The sequence below is a fragment of the Coregonus clupeaformis genome, chromosome 17 (assembly GCF_020615455.1).
Source record: "Coregonus clupeaformis isolate EN_2021a chromosome 17, ASM2061545v1, whole genome shotgun sequence".
Taxonomy (NCBI): Eukaryota; Metazoa; Chordata; class Actinopteri; order Salmoniformes; family Salmonidae; genus Coregonus; species Coregonus clupeaformis.
This window is the reverse complement of record NC_059208.1, coordinates 34,563,862-34,585,651: the sequence shown is the minus strand read 5'-3', so window position 1 is coordinate 34,585,651 and position 21,790 is coordinate 34,563,862. Positions and strand designations below refer to the sequence as shown.

The following is a 21,790-nucleotide window of genomic DNA, read 5'->3' as shown; positions in this document are numbered from 1 at the left end:
TCAGCATGCCAATTGGACGCTCCCTCCAAACTTGAGACATCTGTGGCATTGTGTTGTGTGACAAAACTGCAATTGTTTGAGTGGCCTTTTATTGTCCCCAGCACAAGGTGCACCTGTGTAATGATCATGCTGTTTAATCAGCTTCTTGATATGCCACACCTGTCAGGTGGATGGATTATCTTGGCAAAGGAGAAATGCTCACAAACAGGGATGTAAACAAATGTGTGCACATTTTAGAGAAATAAGCTTTTTGTGCGTATGGAAAAGTTCTGGGATCTTTTATTTCAGCTCATGAAACAAGGGACCACTTTAAATGTTGCGTTTATATTTTTGTTCAGTGTACATAGAAGGCCTTGAGGCCAATACGTAAATCTTATTAAAGAGGAGTGATACTATCAAGAGCGGGTTTCTTCTTTCTTTTTTTCTCATCTTATTCATCTGTTACCATGCACCTGCTAAAAGAGATAGCTCAGCTGTGCGAGTGCCTTTTGAATTTTGTTCAGTGTACATAGAACAAATGGGTTCTATATTAGTGGCGGTCATTTAAGATGAGGAAGGACAAAAAATATGTTTTCATGAGCATGGCCTTATTTCTATTACAGCATATTGGATGACTCTCATTCATATTCCATTCACCCAGTTCAATGTAACAGCAAAAGGTTTAGGCTACTACATGATACTCACATTTTCCCTATAGCCATCATGAGGTTGCTACAACCTAGCCTATGAATGAAAGTTTACAACGTAGGTGCACACGGACAGACAGTGACATTCAGTACCGCCTTGCACACTCTTGCCTGCATCTAGCTGATATAGCGTGTAATCATTAGTCCAACAGTTGCAAACGAGAGTTTCTATTGGACAAATAGAGGTATGTTTATCACCGTTTTGTTCCATTTGCTTCCGTTTAAGAATCTTTTTCAACAGAATCGGCGGAATGAATACACCCCTGATCACGCTTAATCACAGTTCACTTTCATAGCAGCCACGTTGTATTCCTTCTCGCATTCATGTGCTCTCCTCCTCTCACCTCTTCCCTTCGCTTGTGGACTTCAATGCACAACACATCAACTGTATGTGACCATGTGAAATAACCATTCCAAACCAAACCGCTACACACAGCTTACATCGTTGTCACCATATTAGCTAAAGTAACGTCATAGTCAGCATAGCTAATAGAACTAACGCGTTAGTAAACCCGCTACAATCATGCAGTAACATTAGTGTACAGTCAGTAAGCAGTTATACCGGCGGGCCCCAGTGGCAATAAATGAGTAATACCAAAAGCTTACCTTGACTTGGAAGAGTTCCAGTGTTGTGTTGGAAAGTCATAGCCAGCTAGCTAACATAGCATACCTCTGTTTGAGCAGGGTATTTCAGAAGGCTAAACTAGCTAGCTGCATTTGCTAGCTAAGTAAGTGAAACTGAAAGTGAAAAAAATGAGGAAATCTCTCTCTCTATTTCTCACTTGCTTCTCCTTCATTTTGGAAGAAATTAATTTGTTCAAAACTGTTCAACTATTGTCTTTCTCTCGCTTTGAGTGAACTACTCACCACATTTTATACACTGCAGTGCTAGCTAGCTGTAGCTTATGCTTTCAGTACAAGATTAATGATCTGATCCTTTGATTGGGTGAACAATCAACACCATGGTGCTACCCTACAGAGTGCTGTTGAGGCTACTGTAGACCTTTGCAAAATGTGTATTGTAATCAGTTATTTAGTGACATGATTATATTTAGTATAGTTTTATCTAAAAAGAATAACCTTCTAAATGTTTTACCATTTTTATTTTTTTGAAATTAATTGATGAGGAGGGTCCTCCCCTTCCTCCTCTGAGGAGCCTCCACTGCTCTATATTGAGCTGGATGAAGGGAGAGGGGGGTATAGAGGCAGTCGGACAAAAACATTCAGGCTCGTAAGGGAACACATGCAGGCACACACACACACACACAAACACATCTCTTCACCTCTCTGTACACACACTGTACACACAAGCTCAGGAAGGTTCAGTATAATGAAAATAAAGATGGATTAACTGCATAGAAATACTCTATAGAGGCAGGATCAGATAAGACAGTGAGATCTAGAGAAGCTGCCATTACAGTAATGTTACGTAATGCCTAAACCACCTCTCCAAAGACTATTCACTCTCTTAATCCCTAATTTAATTGGTTTTATTCATGTGGAACTGCCGTTATAGCGTGTTTTATTTTCCCATTCAGACTGATGCTATAGTGTCATAGTGTAGTGGGAACAAAGTTAAATCTGTTAGATAGGTAACTCTTGGTGCCAAATGGTGCCACAGAGTCTGAATGCCAAGGATTCCATTATGTCGAGGGAGCTTACTAGGGTTTATCTTAGAATTATTGATAGATGGAATATACTGACTGGGGTACAGGGTGATAACATCAGAGTGGGGGGTGCCCACTGATGGTTACCAGATGTTGTTGAAGAAATGTGTAACATGACGTATATAAACTGAGAGATTTCCTTTGTCCAGAGTTCGGATGACAGGAGTGTCATGCGTCAGTGTGTAGCGGTAGGACGGAGTCAGGCGCAGGACACAGAACTTAGTCAACAACGTACTTTACTTGTCACAAGTAAATAAACATATCTTCCATGCAGGGAAGAAAATACAGACTCACATGTCAATGACAACAAAATAACGAACAATCACGCACAACACCATGAGGGAACCAGAGGGTAAAATAGGGAAACAAATTATCGTAATTGGAACCAGGTGTGTGCAATATAGACAAAACAAGTAGAACACAGAAACATAGATCGGTGGCAGCTAGTACTCCGGTGACGACGAACGCCGAAGCCTGCCCGAGCAAGGAGGAGGAGCAGCCAGTACCCCACCCTTGACGCGCGGCTCCAGCCGTGCGCCGACACCGGCCTCGGGGACGGCCAGGAGGACGCGGAGCAGGTTGAGTCGGATGACGACGGTGGAAATCCCTCAACAGGGAGGGATCGAGGATGTCCCTCCTAGGAACCCAGCACTGTTCCTCCTGACCGTACCCTCCCACTCCACGAGATACTGCAGGCCCCCCACCTGACGCCTCGAATCCAGGATGGAACGGACCGAGTACGCCGGTGCCCCCTCGATGTCCAGTGGGGGCGGAGGGACCTCCCGCACCTCAGACTCCTGGAGCGGACCAGCTACCACCGGCCTGAGGAGAGACACATGGAACGAGGGGTTAATACGGTAATCAGGAGGGAGCTGTAACCCATAACAAACCTCGTTCAATCTCCTCAGGACTTTAAATGGCCCCACAAACCGCCGACCCAGCTTCCGGCAGGGCAGGCGAAGGGGCAGGTTTCGGGTCGAGAGCCAGACCCGGTCCCCCAGGGCATACACCGGGGCCTCACTGCGGTGGCGGTCGGCGCTGCCCATGCACGCCTGTTGCAGGCGTACATGGGCAGCGTTCCAGGTCTCCTCCGAGCGCCGAAACTATTCATCCACCGCAGGTGCCTCGATCTGGCTCTGATGCCATGGTGCCAGGACCGGCTGATAACCTAGTACACACTGAAATTGAGACAGGTTAGTGGAGGAGTGGCAGAGGGAGTTTTGGGCCATCTCTGCCCAGGGGATGTAAACTGACCAATCCCCCGGCCGGTTCTGGCAATAGGACCTCAGAAACCTACCCACATCCTGGTTTACTCTCTCCACCTGCCCATTACTCTCAGGGTGAAACCCAGAGGTCAGGCTGATCGAGACCCCCAGATGGTCCATGAACGCCCTCCAGACCCTTGATGTGAACTGGGGACCCCGATCAGACACTATATCCTCAGGTACCCCGTAGTGCCGGAAGACATGAGTAAACAGGGCCTCCGCAGTCTGTAGGGCCGTAGGGAGACCGGGCAAAGGAATGAGACGGCATGACTTAGAAAACCGATCCACAACGACTAAGATCGTGGTATTCCCTTGTGACGGGGGGAGGTCCGTAACGAAATCCACCGATAGGTGTGACCACGGCTGTTGTTGAACGGGTAGGGGTTGTAATTTCCCTCTGGGAAGGTGTCTAGGTGCCTTGCACTGGGCGCACACCGAGCAGGAGGAAACATAAACCCTCACGTCCTTAGCTAAAGTAGGCTACCAGTACTTCCCACTAAGACAGCACACTGTCCGACCGATGCCAGGATGACCAGAAGAGGGTGACGTATGAACCCAATAGATCAATCGATCGCGAACATCAGACGGAACGTACACACGACCCACTGGACACTGGGGGAGAGTGGGCTCCGTGCGTAACGCCCGCTCGATGTTCGCGTCAACCTCCCATACCACCGGTGCCACCAGACAAGAAGCCGGAAGTATGGGAATGGGCTCCCTGGACCGCTCCTCTGTGTCATACAGCCGGGACAGAGCGTCTGCCTTAGCATTCTGGGAACCTGGTCAGTATGAGAGTACCTTGCCTGGCGAGGGTTCAGTCTCCTCACCGCCCAGATGTACTCCAGATTGTGGTGGTCAGTCCAAATGAGGAAATTGTGTTTTCCCCCCTCAAGCCAATATCTCCACGCCTTCAGAGCCTTAACAACAGCTAACAGCTCCCGGTCCCCCACATCATAGTTACGCTCCGCCGGACTGAGCTTCTTCGAAAAGAAAGCACAGGGGCGGAGCTTTGGTGGCGTACCCGAGTGTCCACCTTGACTATGAATGCCAAGGAGGGATCCGGATGAGCCAGCACGGGAGCCGAGGTGAACAGAGCCTTCAGGTGACCAAAAGCCCTGTCCGCCTCAGCTGACCACTGCAGGCGCACCGGCCTTTTCCAGCACCGACCAGCAGTGTGTCCTCTGCGGCCACAGTTGGTGCAGGAAACAACCCCCCTTCCGGTCACCCTTAGATCTGCACCTCCGAGCTCCATCGGTGTAGGGTCGGAAGTGCTGGGGAATGGACTGGACGGACCCTGATCCGGACGTCAGCGGGTCGTATCGATAAATCCACCAGCTGATCCAGATTAAGGGTTGTGTCCCTGCAGGCCAGCTCCCGACGAACTTCCGTAGGCTGCATCGGTAATGGTCGATCAGGGCCCTCTCATTCCATCCTGTGCTGGCTGCCAAGGTCCTGAAGTCCAGTGCGAAGTCCTGTGCGCTCCTCTTCTCCTGTCTGAGGTGGAACAACCATTCCCCCGCCGCTCTCCCCTCCGGTGGATGATCAAATACCGCCCGGAAACGGCGGGTGAAATCTTCATAGCGCACCGATGCCGCGTCTATTCCTCCCCACTCAGCATTGGCCCACTCGAGCGCTTTCCCCGACAGACAGGAGATAAGGGCGGACACGCTCTCGTATCCCGAGGGAGCCGGGTGGATGGTTGCCAGGTAGAGCTCCACCTGGAGCAGAAACCCCTGGCACCCGGCAGCTGTTCCATCATATGCCCTCGGGAGCGAAAGCCGAATCCCACTGGATCCAGGTGGTGAAGCGGTGGACATCGGTGTGGAGTGAATAGTAGTGGAAGGAGGTGTAGAAAACCCCACCCTCTCCCATCGCTCCATAGTCTGTACCACTCGATCCATGGCTGTGCCAAGAGTCTGTAGCATGGTCGAGAACTGCTGGATGCGTTCCTCCACTGATCCTGGAGGAATAGATGTACCTGCTGACTCCATAATGGTGCATGATTCTGTCATGCGTCAGTGTGTAGCGGTAGGACGGAGTCAGGCGCAGGACACAGAACTTAGTCAACGACGTACTTTACTTGTCACAAGTAAATAAACATATCTTCCACGCAGGGAAGAAAATACGGACTCACATGTCAATGACAACAAAACAATGAACAATCACGCACAACACCATGAGGGAACCAGAGGGTAAAATAAGGAAACAAATTATCGTAATTGGAACCAGGTGTGTGCAATATAGACAAAACAAGTAGAACACAGAAACATAGATCGGTGGCAGCTAGTACTCCGGTGACGACGAACGCCGAAGCCTGCCCGAGCAAGGAGGAGGAGCAGCCTTGGCTGAATTCGTGACAAGGAGGCAACGCCTGTGCCGTTTTTTATGCGAACCCGGTACCGTATCAATTAAACAGCCTCCCGAGTGGCGCAGTGGTCTAAGGCACTACATCGCAGTGCTAGCTGTGCCACTAGAGATCCTGGTTCGAATCCAAGCTCTGTCGCGACCGGGAGACCCATGGGGCGGCGCACAATTGGCTCAGCGTCGTCCAGGGTAGGGGAGGGAATGGCCGGCAGGGATGTAGCTCAGTTGGTGGAGCATGGCGTTTGCAACGCCAGGGTTGTGGGTTCGATTCCCACGAGGGGCCAAATTATAATAATAATAATGTATGCACTCACTAACTGTAAGTTGCTCTGGATAAGAGCGTCTGCTAAATGACTCAAATGTAAATACTCTGCATCAACTCTCCATCTAAGTGTTAAATACCTTCTTGCATCATTAATTACTTGATACCAGAGAAACTCGTCATAACGCTCCCTTATTAAAAAGGGGTTTTCCCCAAAGAGAATATTTGTTTATTTTCGAGGAAAGACTCAAATTATGTAACCTTATGACAGTTTCAAACATCAAAAGTTTGAAGTTAAGTGTTTAAAACTCATTTGATAAGGCTCCTTTTACAATGATCCCACTGGGCACAGACATCAGTTCAACATCTAGTTTTGGTTGAGTTTTCAACTAACGTGAATTCAACGAGAAATCAACAAAAAATGTCAAAATGTCATTGGATTTAGGTTAAAACTTTTTTGGGAAAATACAAAATCCCCTTAAATTGATGACTTTTTGCAAATCCAATCAGTTTTCCACGTTGATTCAACGTCATCACATTGATTTTTTTGGTTGAAATGACATGGAAACAACGTTGATTCAACCAATCTGTGGCCAGTGGGATGATTCCAGAATATACCATTGTTACTCAACCATTATTTTTCAATAACTTAAGCATTGTCCATGTAATTGTAAATGATATAAGGAGGATCACCTGAGTTAATTCACATATGTCATAAATTAAGATTTACTAGCATAACAGGTATTTTGACCCCATTGAAATCAATGCCTTATTTATGATAAAGACTTCCATAAAAGTACACTTTTTCATATTCGGTCCATACAGTAGAGAACAAATAGTCTATTAACAGTATATATTGCTATGTTGTCAACATTTTGCATGTATTGCCAAGGGGACGGGACACAATTGTGAAGTGACAGCCATCCCTAATGTGGAATGTGTTGTTATTTTAGGACCTACAGTACTCCGTTGGCCTGGCTTGACTTTTCCAGTTAGTTACTGTAATTTTAGGTCAGATCCAGAGTTGGATTAGAAAAGCGGCGCGGTGGAAACATCAGGCAGTCAGTGTCTGCGTCCTAAATGGAACCAGCACCATTTCAACATAATCAAATCACCTATGCTTAGTCTAATACAGTGACAAACAAAAGATACCAAAAACAATTTAGTCCAATCAACGTAAGGTAAATATGATGTGGCTTGCTACGAGCGGTAACAATGTCATAATCTTTTTGACCAGACAGCATCACATAGATAACCTACACATACAGAGACAGGGGGGTGCTGTTTTGCTCGCTGGGATGCTTTCTCCGGTGAGATACATTCAGCCTCTTGCGAATTGAAGGAAAATGATAAAACACAGAGAGACAAGTTTTTTAAAACTTTTTTTTAGGAAGCCTGGCCTCCATGAATACATGCCACTGGAAACAGTCAGTGATTTATCTGGACAGTCTGGAAAGTGTAAAGGGATAGATGGGTAGATAGCAGCACTGTTTGCCCATTAGCACTTTCTCTATGGACAGTTTTATAGGCCACTGCTCCTGCCTCTGTACCATGTCACTCTCACTTACCGGTTGCCCTGTTCTCTCTCTACACCCCTCCTTTGTCTTCCCATCCCCTTTTCCTTCTCATCTTAGTCCTCGTCTCTGGTTTCAGATCAGGTGCAGGCTGCTCAGACTCACTTTACAAGAACAGAACCAGTTGACACAGTCATTAGAACAGTTCAGTGACAAGGTACATTGATCTTTCTTTTTACAACTTCTTATTTTCACTATTACAAAATATTAATCAGGATGATATGGTATTGTATTCTTACTCTATTTCTCACAGTCACAGCCACAGTCAAACAGTGAATACCAGACCAGCCAGAGGCTAAATCTGATCCCAGTTTCGGAAAACAGAAAGTAGAGGTCATTAAGGTGTGTATGAGCAAGTTTAAGCCTGTGTGCATTGGTGTGTGTGTGCGTGATAACAGAGCTGCCCTTGACTAACATAATACCCCTGCTGTGTTGTACAGGTGTACCTCGAGTCCCACAAACAGAGAAGGAGAACACCAGCAGTGTCAAGATGCTGACAGACGAGGTGTCTCAGATACAGGAGGTCAGTGAGTGTGGCCATCTTGATTTAGTTCTCTGCACCAGCAATAGGGGAGAATGACTCAACATTACCCAGTGGGTGGTGTTCTGTTGAAGGACAGGGAAATTAATGGGTGGGTTGGGTGTACAGAGGAAGGGTGTGTGTTATTGATGTGAAGTCCTTCTAGTGTGTGTGTGTATGCTGGTGTAGCGGGGGGAAAAAACAGTGAGTTATGTGTTGTCTCTCTCTTTAGGTTCGGTACTGTCTGAAGACCTTGAGGGAACAGATGGCCACCAGACAGAATAATAACAATGTACAGTGCCTTCATAAGGTATTCATACCCCTTGATTATTCCACATTCAGTTGTGTTACAGCCTGAATTCCAAATGAATTAAATATATATATTTTAGTCACCCATCTACACATAAGACCTCATAATGGCAAAGTGAAAACATGTTTTCATAAAATGTTTGCAAATTTATTGAAAATGAGATACAGAATTCTCTGTTATGAACCCTGTGGCTTTAAAAGTCTAGGGTGGATGGAAGAGACCCGTAACATAACTCATGCGAATTAGAATATTGCCAAGGAACAGTGAGAACAAAAAAATACACCGACAACCAAAAAACTACTGTCAAACACAAACGTTTATTATAAACACACAGTAAAGGTTTGGGGGAAAGGGACTGAGCAGGACCCAAGGAATGAAACAATGTCAAAAACCCCTAAACTGATCTTGCCTGCCTCAAGAACCGCTAAGCTTACAACTAACGACACAAAAATACAGTTGGTGGTCCGCGCAGGTCTAACTCTTGTTTTTAGACAACGTTTTCCTACGGGTAGTGTATGTCCAAGGGTGACTTGCTAAAAATTCCCTTTTCCCAGGAACAAACAAACAACATAGTTACCATATGGAGTAAACAGCAAATGCGTGCGTACACAAAAAACAAGACACCACAGTATCCATACTCACAAACAAAAAGAGTCTCTGTGAGAACACACAGCTGACTGGCTTTTAAAGCAAGGGGATGTGTGATGTGATTAGGTATGAAAACCAGAAACAGGTGGTGCAATCAGGAGAAGTGGTCACTGCTTGGTCCACCTCAGCAATCAGCAGATGAACTGATGACTGACAGGTGAGACACACCAACGACCTCCAATCAGGAACACAAAGGACACCTGTGATTAAGGCAGAAGGAGTGGAAAAACACAAAAACACATACAGGATACCTGTATCCGTAACAATCTAATTTACATAAGTTTTCACACCCCTGAGTCAATACATGTTAGAATCATCTTTGGCAGCAATTACAGCTGTGAGTCTTTCTGGGTAAGTATCTAAGAGCCTTGCACACCTGGATTGTACAATATTTGTATATTATTCTTTTTAAAATTCATCAAGCTCTGTCAAGTTGGTTATTGATCATTGCTAGGCAGCCATTTTCAAGTCTTTCCATAGATTTTCAAGCCAATTTAATTCAAAACTGTAACCAGGACACTCAGGAACATTCAATGTTGTCTTGGTAAGCAACTCCAGTGTATATTTGGGTTTTAGGTTATTGTCCTGCTGAAAGGTGAATTCATCTCCCAGTGTCTGGTGGAAAGCAGACTGAAGCAGGTTTTTCTCTAGGATTATGCCTGTGCTTAGCTCCATTCCATGTATTTTTTTATTCTGAAAAACTCCCCAGTTCTTAACGATTACAAGCATACCCATAACATGATGCAGCCACCACTATGCTTGAAAATATGGAGAGTGGTACTCAGTAATATGTTGTATTAGATTTGCCCCAAATATAACATTTTGCCAAATTTTTTGCAGGAGTACATTAGTGCCTTGTTGCAAACAGGATACATGTTTTAGAATATTTGTATTATGTACAGGCTTCCTTCTTTTCACTCTGTCAATAAGGTTAGTATTGTGGAGTAACTACAATGTTGTTGATCCATCCTCAGTTTTCTCCTATCACAGCCATTAAACTCTGTCATTGTTTTAGTCACCATTGGCCTCATGGTGAAATCCCTGAGCTGTTTCCTTCCTCTCCAGCCACTGAGTTAGGAAGGGCGCATGTATCTTTGTAGTGACTGGGTGTACTGATACACCATCCAAAGCGTAATTAATAACTTCACCATGCTCAAAGGGATATTCAATGTCCGCTTTTTATTATATTTACCCATCTACCAATAGGTGCCGTTCTTTGCGAGGCAAACCTCCCTGGTCTTTGTGGTTGAATCTGTGTTTGAAATTCACCGCTCGACTTAGGGACCTAACAGATAATTGTATGTGTGGGGTACAGAGATGAGGTAGTTATTCAAAAATAATGTTAAACACTATTATTACACACAGAGGGAGTCCATGCAACTTATTATGTGACTTGTTAAGCACATTTTTACTCCTGACCTTATTTAGGCTTGCCATAACAAGACATTTCATGTTTTATTAATTTGAAGAAATTTCTAAAAACATAATTACACTTTGACATTATGGGGTATTGTGTGTAGGCCAGTGACACAAAATCTCAATTGAATCAATTTTAAACTCCGGCTGTAACACAACAATGTGGGGAAAAAAATTATAATTTCGGAAGGCACTGTACCTATTCAATCTTTCTTATACTTTCTAATACTCAAATATAAACAAATAGATACAAATACTGACGACGCTGGACTAACTCCACTAACCCCTGCTCTCTCCTTCAGTTTCCAGCTAATGGTTACAGAGTCAGTGTCACCCAGCCTACCAACCCAGCAATTGTCACCAATGGTAAAATTGTTGGGACTGAGTCAGAAACAAATGTAAGACCTTATTTGCATATCAACATTAACTCAAACTTTTGTTCTCTAAAATGTTTTTTTTTTGTTTGCATCAGTTTCACATTAGTGCTTTATTGAAAGAAAGTATTTAACTACTGTGGAGACGATTTGAATAGGGATATGAATATGAACTGAAAATTACATTTATATTCAAACTAAAATACTTTAAAAAAACATACATTTTCACAAACCACATCCCTCTGTTTTGTAAAATGGCTGCTGGTCTCCATTTTAAAAGTATAGTGACATAGATCACACACATACACACACACACACACACACTAACAACATACCAATTTCAGTGCATCACAACATAACATCCTGTAAAAAGACACCAGACAGCCATTACCTACAGTGGTGAGAGAACGTTCGTAAACCCTTTAGCATTTTACTGTATTTCTGCATAGATTTGACCTAAAAGTCAGAATAATAGATAAAGTTAACCTGATTAAACAAATAACACAAACGATTGTACTTTTTAATTGATCCAACATTTAATTTATTTTAACTGAAAAACCAGTGTGTTTAGCTGCCAGACACCTGACATTCACCTGACACAACAACAAATTTAGGTGGCCTTTTACCTCAGGAAAATACGGAAATGGTATGCAAATAACATGTCAGCAGCTAGCACTCACTCTGTGTTCGAGTTCATTGAGCTTGCACTTAGCCTAATCTATGTCTCTCTCTCAAAGGTCAGGGAGAATTCAGAGGACAGTGCAAAGTTAAGGGAGCTGAGCAAGCGCCTGTATGCCCAGCTGAAGGAGTCAGAGAAGAGACACCAGGAGGAGAGAGACAGAATGCAGGTCAGTGTTCAACAAACAAATCAAGTATGGATAGATTCTCTCTTTACTTTAATGCATCCCCTTTTCTTTCTTTCTGTTTATTCTGCCGCTTCCTTTTTTTACTCTTATCTACAGTCTCATCTGTGTCCCTCTCTTTCCCTCATCCCGCTCTCTCTATCATCCTCTCCATCTATCGTTCTGTTCTTCGTTCAACAGTTATCCAGTGTCATCTCAGGACAGAGTCAGTTTCAGTGTCATCATGATGAATATGTGTTGCGTAATATTAGATGACCTAGTACGATTGATAAGAATGACCTAGAATTATTACTGTTGACCCCTAAAGACTGAATGCTCAGTTATCCATCATTGATATTAGTATTTACACGTCAATTGCTTTAAAGCCATCCCAGTCCACAATTGAATATCCACTGATCATGTAACACATTTGAGCTATTTTCTGACCATTACTGTAACTAGATGTAATTGGGAACTTTACTTCTCTGGCTCCCCCTTCAGGCTGAAAGCGATGAGTTCAGCCGGCGCCTGGACGAGCAGTCGAAGCACCTGCAGTGGGTGGAGGGGGAGGCGGGGGAGCGAAGTCAGAGGGTGGAGGAGTTGGAGAGGCTGCTGGGGGGCATGGAGCTGGAGGGTGCTGTCCTGAGGGGCAAAATGGCCGCCAGCGAGGCTGAACTGCTGCAGCTGAGAGCAGCCAAGGAGGGGGTGCAGGAGAAAAAGCAGAGGTGAGGAGGCTCTGTCGCCATAAAGAGTACAAATCAGTCATACAACTGAAACGTAGATTGTCTGCACATAGTATCTCATATACAACTCATATACTACTCTACATGAGTTGTATATGAAATACTATATAAACATTACAGTCCTCAGGAGCAGACACTGCTACTGTATAGCCTACACTGTTTATGAATTGCCATATTTATACAAGATACTAAAAAGGATACTGTATACTCTCTTTAAACTGGACCCATAAATATGGCAAGTTCATATATAGTGTAAATATTATGTTAATTATGCTTATGTAACCAGTGGGTTGTGGTGTGTGTCGTCAGAACTGAGGAGTTGGAGAAGGAGCTGGCTGTCCTGAAGGAGAAGATCCATCACCTGGACGACATGCTGAAGAGCCAGCAGAGGAAGGTCCGCCACATGATCGAACAGGTGAGAACACACACACATGGACGCATGGACGCACGTACACACATGCGGCAGATACACACAGATGGATGTGCATGGAGTGCACATACACAAACCCTGCATGCGTAGCAGCCATCAATGGGAAAATTATATTGAAAAGGAGGGAGTAGAGGGTTCCTAATTACTTTGGTTTGTAAAGGCAGTAGGGGAGTTACTGTAAACCAAGCTAAACTGTTTGCTGAAACAGAACACTCATCATGAAAAAGTGATGATGCATCCTCTTCTGTGGAAGTTAGAGTGAATGTTGGTTTTCCTCTGTAGTATCTAAGTGTATTTGTTTTGTGTGTGTTACAGCTGCAGAACTCACGGACAGTAATCCAGGAGAGAGAGAGAGTGATCAGGGATCTAGAGGAGAAGGTGGCTTTTCTGGAAGCTGAGGTCAGTACTCATACAGCTATCTGTGTTGTGGTATGTGTGTGTGTGTGTGTTTTTGAGGGATAGGGGTCCCTGTGTTAGGTCCCTCTCTCTCTGAATGACCTTTGACCCCTCTCCTCTCTAGAACACAGAGATGCGTGACCAGATAGAGTACTTCCTGGAGGGTCAGAAGCCTGCTTCTACGCCCACCAAAGAATGCAAACCCAATCCCCAGATTATCTACAGGTGACAACAACACCTTCCTGTCTCTTATTTCTATAGGGCCGGTTTCCCAGACACAGATTAAACCTATTCCTGGACTAAAAAGCTATTGTAATGGAGATTTTTCATTGAGTAAAAAAAACCAAAACAATGTTTACACAAAAATCTATTCAGTCAATGTGTGAAGGTTATCTTCATGAACAACAGAGCAGCAATACAGTATAATGTTCCAGAACAGAAAGGAGGGCCAAGGAAGTGGCAGAAAATTAATGTACACCTCCATCAATGCACGGCAACAAGTCACTTCCTTTAATCAGAGTCATCGAGATCAAGTCCTGAGCTGAGAGATATAAAGATCAAGAGAGATGGATAGAGGAAAAGAGAGAGACAGATGGTCGGGAAGGCAAACACATACTAAACCACAATATAGTCTAACCCTGGACAAAAGCTTCTGTGTGCTCCAACTCGCATACAGTGTGTAAATATATAATTATATATATACAGTACCAGTCAAAAGTTTGGACACACCTACTCATTCAAGGGTTTTTCTTTATTTTTAGAATTTTTTTAGACTGTTTGGTTCATGAAATAATATAAAACATTTTTTTTATAATCAAGCCTATTTTATGAAAAAACACATACTTACACAATAGGGCTTTGTTTCAATGTGCTATTTAAAAAATGTATATATTCTTGTACATTGTGGACAATTCTCTGACGTGCTGTGATATACCTTATTTACATACACTACCGGTCAAAAGTTTTAGAACACCTACTCATTCAAGGGTTTTTCTTTATTTGTACTATTTTCTACATTGTAGAATAATAGTGAAGACATCAAAACTATGAAATAACACATATGGAATCATGTAGTAACCAAAAGTGTTAAACAAATCAAAATATATTTTATTTTTGAGATTCTTCAAATAAAATATATTTTGATTTATTTAACACTTTTTTGGTTACTACGGTAGTGTATATACACTACTGTTCAAAAGTTTGGGGTCACTTAGAAATGTCCTTGTTTTCAATGAAAACATACCTGAAATGAGTTTTAATAGGAAATATAGCAAAATGCATAGGAAATGTAGTCATTGACAAGGTTAGAAATAATGATTTAATATAAATAATAATTGTGTCCTTCAAACGTTGCTTTCGTCAAAGAATCCTCAATTTGCAGCAATTACAGACTTGCAGACCTTTGGCATTCTAGTTGTCAATTTGTTGAGGTAATCTGAAGAGATTTCACCCCATGCATCCTGAAGCACCTCCCACAAGTTGGATTGGCTTGATAGGCACTTCTTACGGTCAAGCTGCTCCTACAACAGCTCAGTAGGGTTGAGATCCGGTGACTGTGCTGGCCACTCCATTATAGACAGAATACCAGCTGACTGCTTCTTCCGTAAATAGTTATTGCATAGTTTGGAGCTGTGCTTTGGGTCATTGTCCTGTTGTAGGAGGAAATTGGCTCCAATCAAGCGCCGTCCACAGGGTATGGCGTTGCAAAATGGAGTGATAGCCTTCCTTCTTCAATATCCCTTTTACCCTGTACAAATCTCCCACTTTACCACCACCAAAGCACCCCCAGACCATCACATTGCCTCCACCATGCTTGACAGATGGCATCAAGCACTCCTCCAGCATCTTTTCATTTGGTCTGCGTCTCACAAATGTTCTTCTTTGTGATCCGAACACCTCAAACTTCGATTCGTCTGGCCATAACACTTTTTTCCAATCTTCCTCTGTCCAGTGTCTGTGTTCTTTTGCCCATCTTAATCTTTTATTTTTATTGGCCAGTCTGAGATATGGCTTTATCTTTGCAGCTCTGCCTAGAAGGTCAGTATCCCAGAGTCGCCTCTTCACTGTTGACGTTGAGACTGGTGTTTTGCGGGTACTATTTAATGAAGCTGCCAGTTGAGGACCTGTGAGGCGTCTGTTTCTCAAACTAGACATTCTAATGTATTTGTCCTCTTGCTCAGTTGTGCACCGGGGCCTCCCACTCTTTCTATTCTGGTTAGAGCCAGTTTGCGCTGTTCTGTGAAGGGAGAAGTACACAGAGTTGTACGAGATCTTCAGTTTCTTGGCAATTTCTCACATGGAATAGCCTTCATTTCTCAGAACAAGAATAGACTGACAAGTTTCAGAAGACAATTCTTTGTTTCTGGCCATTTTGAGCCTGTAATCGAACCCACAATTGCTGATGCTCCAGATACTCAACTAGTCTCAAGATGGTCAGTTTTATTGCTTCTTTAATCAACACAACAGTTTTCAGCTGTGCTAACATAATTGCAAAAGGGTTTTCTAATGTTCAATTAGCCTTTTTAAAACGATAAACTTGGATTAGCAAACACAACGTGCCATTGGAACATAGGACTGATTGTTGCTTATAATGGGCCTCTGTACGCCTATGTAGATATTCCATTTTAAAAAATCAGCTTTTTCCAGCTACAATAGCCATTTACAACATTAACAATGTCTACACTGTATTTCTGACCAATTTTATGTTATTTTAATGGACAAAAAAATTGCTTTTCTTTAGAAAACAAGGACATTTCTAAGTGACCCCAAACTTTTGAACGGTAGTGTATAGCCACCTCCTAGCGTTGATACCGATATCTGATACCGATATCTGTTGGTTCGTTGTGATTTGGTGCCTGACATACACTAGATAAACCCGATGGTAACAAAGCACTCTGGTTGCAGTGACAGTCCCAGTTCCATCATTACTTTATTGCTGGAGGCATAACCCCATTTGAGACTGTTTTATGTGTGCGTTATTATCTCTCTCAACTTTTCCCAAGCGGTATCTAGAATTGGGGATTTGGCCAATATATGGTATGACTTGATATAAGAAGGAGTGAGCTCATTTTCAAGTTGGCGCGCAAGTGGCACCTTTTAAAATAGTTGATGCCTGTATTTTCTAGTTCACCCTAGGAAGAGACAATGAAGACAAAGCAGGGCAGCTATGTTGTCACTCACACACACTGGGGGAGTTTTCAGCACCCAGTTCCATAGCCTGTTTAACCAGGATACCTCCGCTTCAGCGTCCATAGGTCACATTCCTGTGTTTGCAGTGCACCTTACACACAGAGGCATGCAGTTGGTTGTTAACATTAAGATGTCTCCGATTTAATCTACTTGTTTTTGTCTGAAATTAGATGGAGGTTGGGCCTTGATGGTATAATTTGTTATTTGTTCTGCTTTTTACGCCTTTTTCTCCCTAATTTCGTGATATCCAATTGGTAGTTAGTCTTGTCCCATTGCGGCAACTCCCGTACAGACTAGGGAGAGGCGAAAGTTGAGAGCCATCCGTCCTCCGAAACATGGCCCTGCCAAGCCGCCCTGCTTCTTGACACACTGCTCGCTTAACTCGGAAGCCAGCCACACCAATGTGTCAGAAGAAACACCGTACAACTGGTGACCGAAGTCAGCGTGCATGTGCCCGGCCCGCCACAGGAGTCGCTAGAGCGCAAACCCTCCCCTAACCCGGATGACGCTGGGCCAATTGTGCGCCGCCTCATGGGTCTCCCGGTGGTGGCTGGCTGCGACACAGCCTGGGATCAAACCCGGGTCTGTAGTGATGCCTCTACATTTTACATTTACATTTTAGTCATTTAGCAGACGCTCTTATCCAGAGCGACTTAGTTAGTGAGTGCATACATTTTTCATACTGGCCCCCCATGGGAAACGAACCCACAACCCTGGCGTTGCAAGCGCCATGCTCTACCAACTGAGCTACAGGGGGCTATGCAGTGCCTTAGACCGCCCCCATTGATGGTATAATTTTAAAGGAGCGTTTAAACGATCATTACACCCTGCATGCATATAACTACTGATGATTATGAGGTGTCCCCCAAATGGCACCCTATTCCCCCTTTGGGCCCTGGTCAAAAGTAGTGAACTATATAGGGAAGATGGTGCCATTTGGGACGCAACCATGTTGTGGTATTATCCTATACTGTTAAACCAGACAGCAAAATTGGTATTAAGAGCTCTTATTTTGTGAAACAATTGTTCTTTTTCTGTTACAGTTATGGGCCCTTTTACAAACCAAGCATATTTCATGTGAAAACTGTCCCTCTGTCTATTGTAGATATAAGTTGTGTAGTAGTTTTGTGCATGTAGTCCTTGCACTTTTATGTGTCTTTGTTTGTCAAAATAAAGCTTATTTAAAGTAGTTGAAAAAAAGTTGTTCCCTCTTTTTTTTCTGTCCCACATGTTAGATGAAGAGAGATCCAAAAATCATTATTATAATAAACACTTTTATGGAGGGTGATCAGTGCCAGTTCAAAAATGCTTAAATGCTCAATTGAAATGCAAAAATGATAAATGTGTTTATTTTCATATCAGTGCGCATGATTCATGCCACAATGAAATTGCAATGTTAAAATGAAAATCGAAAATGGCTATTTGAAAATTGGAAACAGTAAACAGAAATTCTAAATGAAAATGGTAAACAGAAAATGGCAAATGGTTAATAGTAAATTGTAAATGCAATGTGCAAAGTGAAATGGAGAGTAGCTGTTTTCATTTTCCAACTTAGCATTTTCTCTTCATTTTCAAAGTGTATGCAAATTCCTTCCTGGAGGTGTGAACCAGGAGAGCAACAAGATACCCCCATGCAGTGATACATCTTAGCCATGTGACACTCTCTGTGCATTGATTTTAGACTAGCGTAACTGACAGGGTTCGAACCTGGTGTCCTGTACACCAGAAGAACATCTTAGCCTGCTAAGCCAAAGCCTAAGCAATTTAGCTTGGGGAGCCAATGCAATTTTTCTGGTCTCAGGCAAAGTTACTTAACACTAGGCAAAGTTACTCATCACGTGTGTGGTCATTTTGCCATGGCTAATGCTGTTCTTTTCGCTAAAAGATAATAAAATCAATACTGCCAAATTAATTGTTTTTAGGAATTTTAAATTCTCCTTGACTGTCTAGCTTTTATTTTAGTGATTGTTGGTTCTCAAAGATTATATTATTATCATACCTACAGTGAGGGAAGAAAGTATTTGATCCCCTGCTGATTTTGTACGTTTGCCCACTGACAAAGAAATGATCAGTCTATAATTTTAATGGTAGGTTTATTTGAACAGTGAGAGACAGAATAACAACAAAAAAATCCAGAAAAACACATGTCAGAAATGTTATAAATTGATTTGCATTTTAATGACGGAAATAAGTGTTAGACCCCCTCTCAATCAGAAAGATTTCTGGCTCCCAGGTCTTTTATACAGATAACGAGCTGAGATTAGGAGCACACTCTTAAAGGGAGTGCTCCTAATCTCAGCTTGTTACCTGTATAAAAGACACCTGTCCACAGAAGCAATCAATCAATCAGATTCCAAACTCTCCACCATGGCCAAGACCAAAGAGCTCTCCAAGGATGTCAGGGACAAGATTGTAGACCTACACAAGGCTGGAATGGGCTACAAGACCATCGCCAAGCAGCTTGGTGAGAAGGTGACAACAGTTGGTGCGATTAGTTGCAAATGGAAGAAACACAAAAGAACTGTCAATCTCCCTCGGCCTGGGGCTCCATGCAAGATCTCACCTCGTGGAGTTGCAATGATCATGAGAATGGTGAGGAATCAGCCCAGAACTACACGGGAGGATCTTGTCAATGATCTCAAGGCAGCTGGGACCATAGTCACCAAGAAAACAATTGGTAACACACTACGCCCTTGAAGGACTGAAATCCTGCAGCCCCCGCAAGGGCCCCCCTGCTCAAGAAAGCACATATACAGGGCCGTCTGAAGTTTGCCAATGAACATCTGAATGATTCAGAGGAGAACTGGGTGAAAGTGTTGTGGTCAGATGAGACCAAAATCGAGCTCTTTGGCATCAACTCAACTCGCCGTGTTTGGAGGAGGAGGAATGCTGCCTATGACCCCAAAAACACCATCCCCACCGTCAAACATGGAGGTGGAAACATTATGCTTTGGGGGTGTTTTTCTGCTAAGGGGACAGGACAACTTCACCGCATCAAAGGGACAATGGACGGGGCCATGTACTGTCTAATCTTGGGTGAGAACCTCCTTCCCTCAGCCAGGGCATTGAAAATGGGTCGTGGATGGGTATTCCAGCATGACAATGACCCAAAACACACAGCCCAGGCAACAAAGGAGTGGCTCAAGAAGAAGCACATTAAGGTCCTGGAGTGGCCTAGTCAGTCTCCAGACCTTAATCCCATAGAAAATCTGTGGAGGGAGCTGAAGGTTCAAGTTGCCAAACGTCAGCCTCGAAACCTTAATGACTTGGAGAAGATCTGCAAAGAGGAGTGGAACAAAATCCCTCCTGAGATGTGTGCAAACCTGGTGGCCAACTACAAGAAACGTCTGACATCTGTGATTGCCAACAAGGGTTTTGCCACCAAGTACTAAGTCATGTTTTGCAGAGGGGTCAAATACTTATTTCCCTCATTAAAATGCAAATCAATTTATAACATTTTTGACATGCGTTTTTCTGGATTTTTTTGTTGTTATTCTGTCTCTCACTGTTCAAATAAACCTACCATTAAAATTATAGACTGATCATGTCTTTGTCAGTGGGCAAACGTACAAAATCAGCAGTGGATCAAATACTTTTTTCCCTCACTGTATAATATATACAGTTCGCACCCTTGCACTTTTCTTAAATAATTCCCTATTTTTTCTCAAATAATAACCAATTTTTTTTTGTCAACTTAAGTTTACAATTTTAATTTACACTCTTCAGCAGCAAACTGTTCTAATTCTTCAATGTTTGAGGCGTGCTGTCCACTATATATCTATTGCTTAATTTGGTCGTTGGTAAACATAGGAAGACCCCACTGCTGAAGGAGACTAGAAAACCTGAATGAACTTCTCAAAAACCCACCCAAACAAGCCTAAATCATGGGGGAAATGTTTTGTGGACCCATGTTAGAGCTCTTTGCCAATACAGATCAGTGCTGTGTTTACCGACAACTAAACGAAGCATTCAATGAAAAGAACACCATCCCTACAATAAAAAATGGGGGAGGTTTAAAAATGCTGTGGGGTTGCTTTGCTGCCTCTGGTACTGGTGGCCTTGAACATGTGCAGGGCATCATGAAATCAGCAGATTATCAGGTGTTTTGGAGTCCAATGTTCAACCCATGTTCCAAAAACTGGGTGTCCATCGAAAGGCTGTGGGTCTTCCATCAATACAACAACCCAAAACACACATAAAAAAGCACCCTGGAATGGTTCAAGAAGAAACACTGGACTGTTCTGGAGTGGCCAGCAAAGAGTCCAGGGCCCGTATCTCTAAAGAATTTTTGTGCAAAAAGTGGCTCCTAGCGGCCAAATTCTAAGAAAATTCTCAGAGGCATGACGTTTTCTTAGAATTTCCCCTAAAAGTGACACGAAAATCCCAGTTAATATAAAAGCTATTCCTCAAGAGTCCTAGCGCTTAAAAGGGCTCCTAAGGCGAGATCTGCTAAGAGCAGGGAAGAGGACTTTTAGTGGCTTAGGAGTTACCCTAAGCAGCTGCACAAAATGGCCAACAGAGGAGGCAGGAGAGATGTCCTGCAAACACTGGATGACAGGGGAATTATTGAGACGCTACAGATTGGATCGTGCAGGAATCATGTTTGTGGTGGATCTCCTTAGAGATGCAATTACTTCACCAACTCGACGCCACAACGCTATTACACCGGAGAAGAAAGTAATCACAACCCTGAGGTATTTGGCAACAGGGAAAATGCAACAATGCAGCAGTGATGACTTGGGTCTGTCCCAATCCTCCGTCAGCAGAGTCATCACCCAAACACTGACAGCTTTGTCACAACCTAATATTGTGACACAATTTGTTTCATTCCCGCTGGATGCCCGCACTTTACACACACATAAAAGGGCATTTATGGACATTGCAGGATTCCCTGGCGTTGTGGGTGTAATTGATGGAACACATGTGAGAATAATTGCGCCATCAGAGGACGAGGCTGTCTTTGTTAACAGGAAGAATTTCCACAGCATCAATGTGCAAATAGTGTTCAATGCGGCCTGGAAGATTTTGGACATTGTGGCTAAATGGCCAGGCTCCACACATGATGCGAGAATGCTCTCCGAGAGTGGCATCAGACAGCTTTTGA

At 43.4% G+C, this 21,790-nt stretch overlaps 1 protein-coding gene across 2 annotated transcripts in view; it reads left to right on the top strand.

Moving 5' to 3' along the window:
- LOC121585538 (tuftelin) overlaps nt 1-14,486 on the top strand; it is a 32,626-nt gene extending 18,140 nt beyond the window's left edge. Inside the window, exons 2-11 of one of the 2 annotated variants that reach the window (XM_041901861.1) lie at nt 7,879-7,975; nt 8,072-8,160; nt 8,259-8,341; nt 8,571-8,648; nt 11,015-11,110; nt 11,824-11,934; nt 12,430-12,653; nt 12,981-13,086; nt 13,417-13,500; nt 13,622-14,486. In XM_041901861.1, the coding sequence (XP_041757795.1) occupies nt 8,309-8,341; nt 8,571-8,648; nt 11,015-11,110; nt 11,824-11,934; nt 12,430-12,653; nt 12,981-13,086; nt 13,417-13,500; nt 13,622-13,726 (837 nt within the window). In that variant the 5' untranslated portion in view covers nt 7,879-7,975; nt 8,072-8,160; nt 8,259-8,308 and the 3' untranslated portion in view covers nt 13,727-14,486. The remainder of the gene's footprint in view (nt 1-7,878; nt 7,976-8,071; nt 8,161-8,258; nt 8,342-8,570; nt 8,649-11,014; nt 11,111-11,823; nt 11,935-12,429; nt 12,654-12,980; nt 13,087-13,416; nt 13,501-13,621) is intronic. The other variant, XM_041901862.1, reaches the window with a different exon arrangement.
- The last annotated feature ends 7,304 nt before the right edge of the window (nt 14,487-21,790 follow it).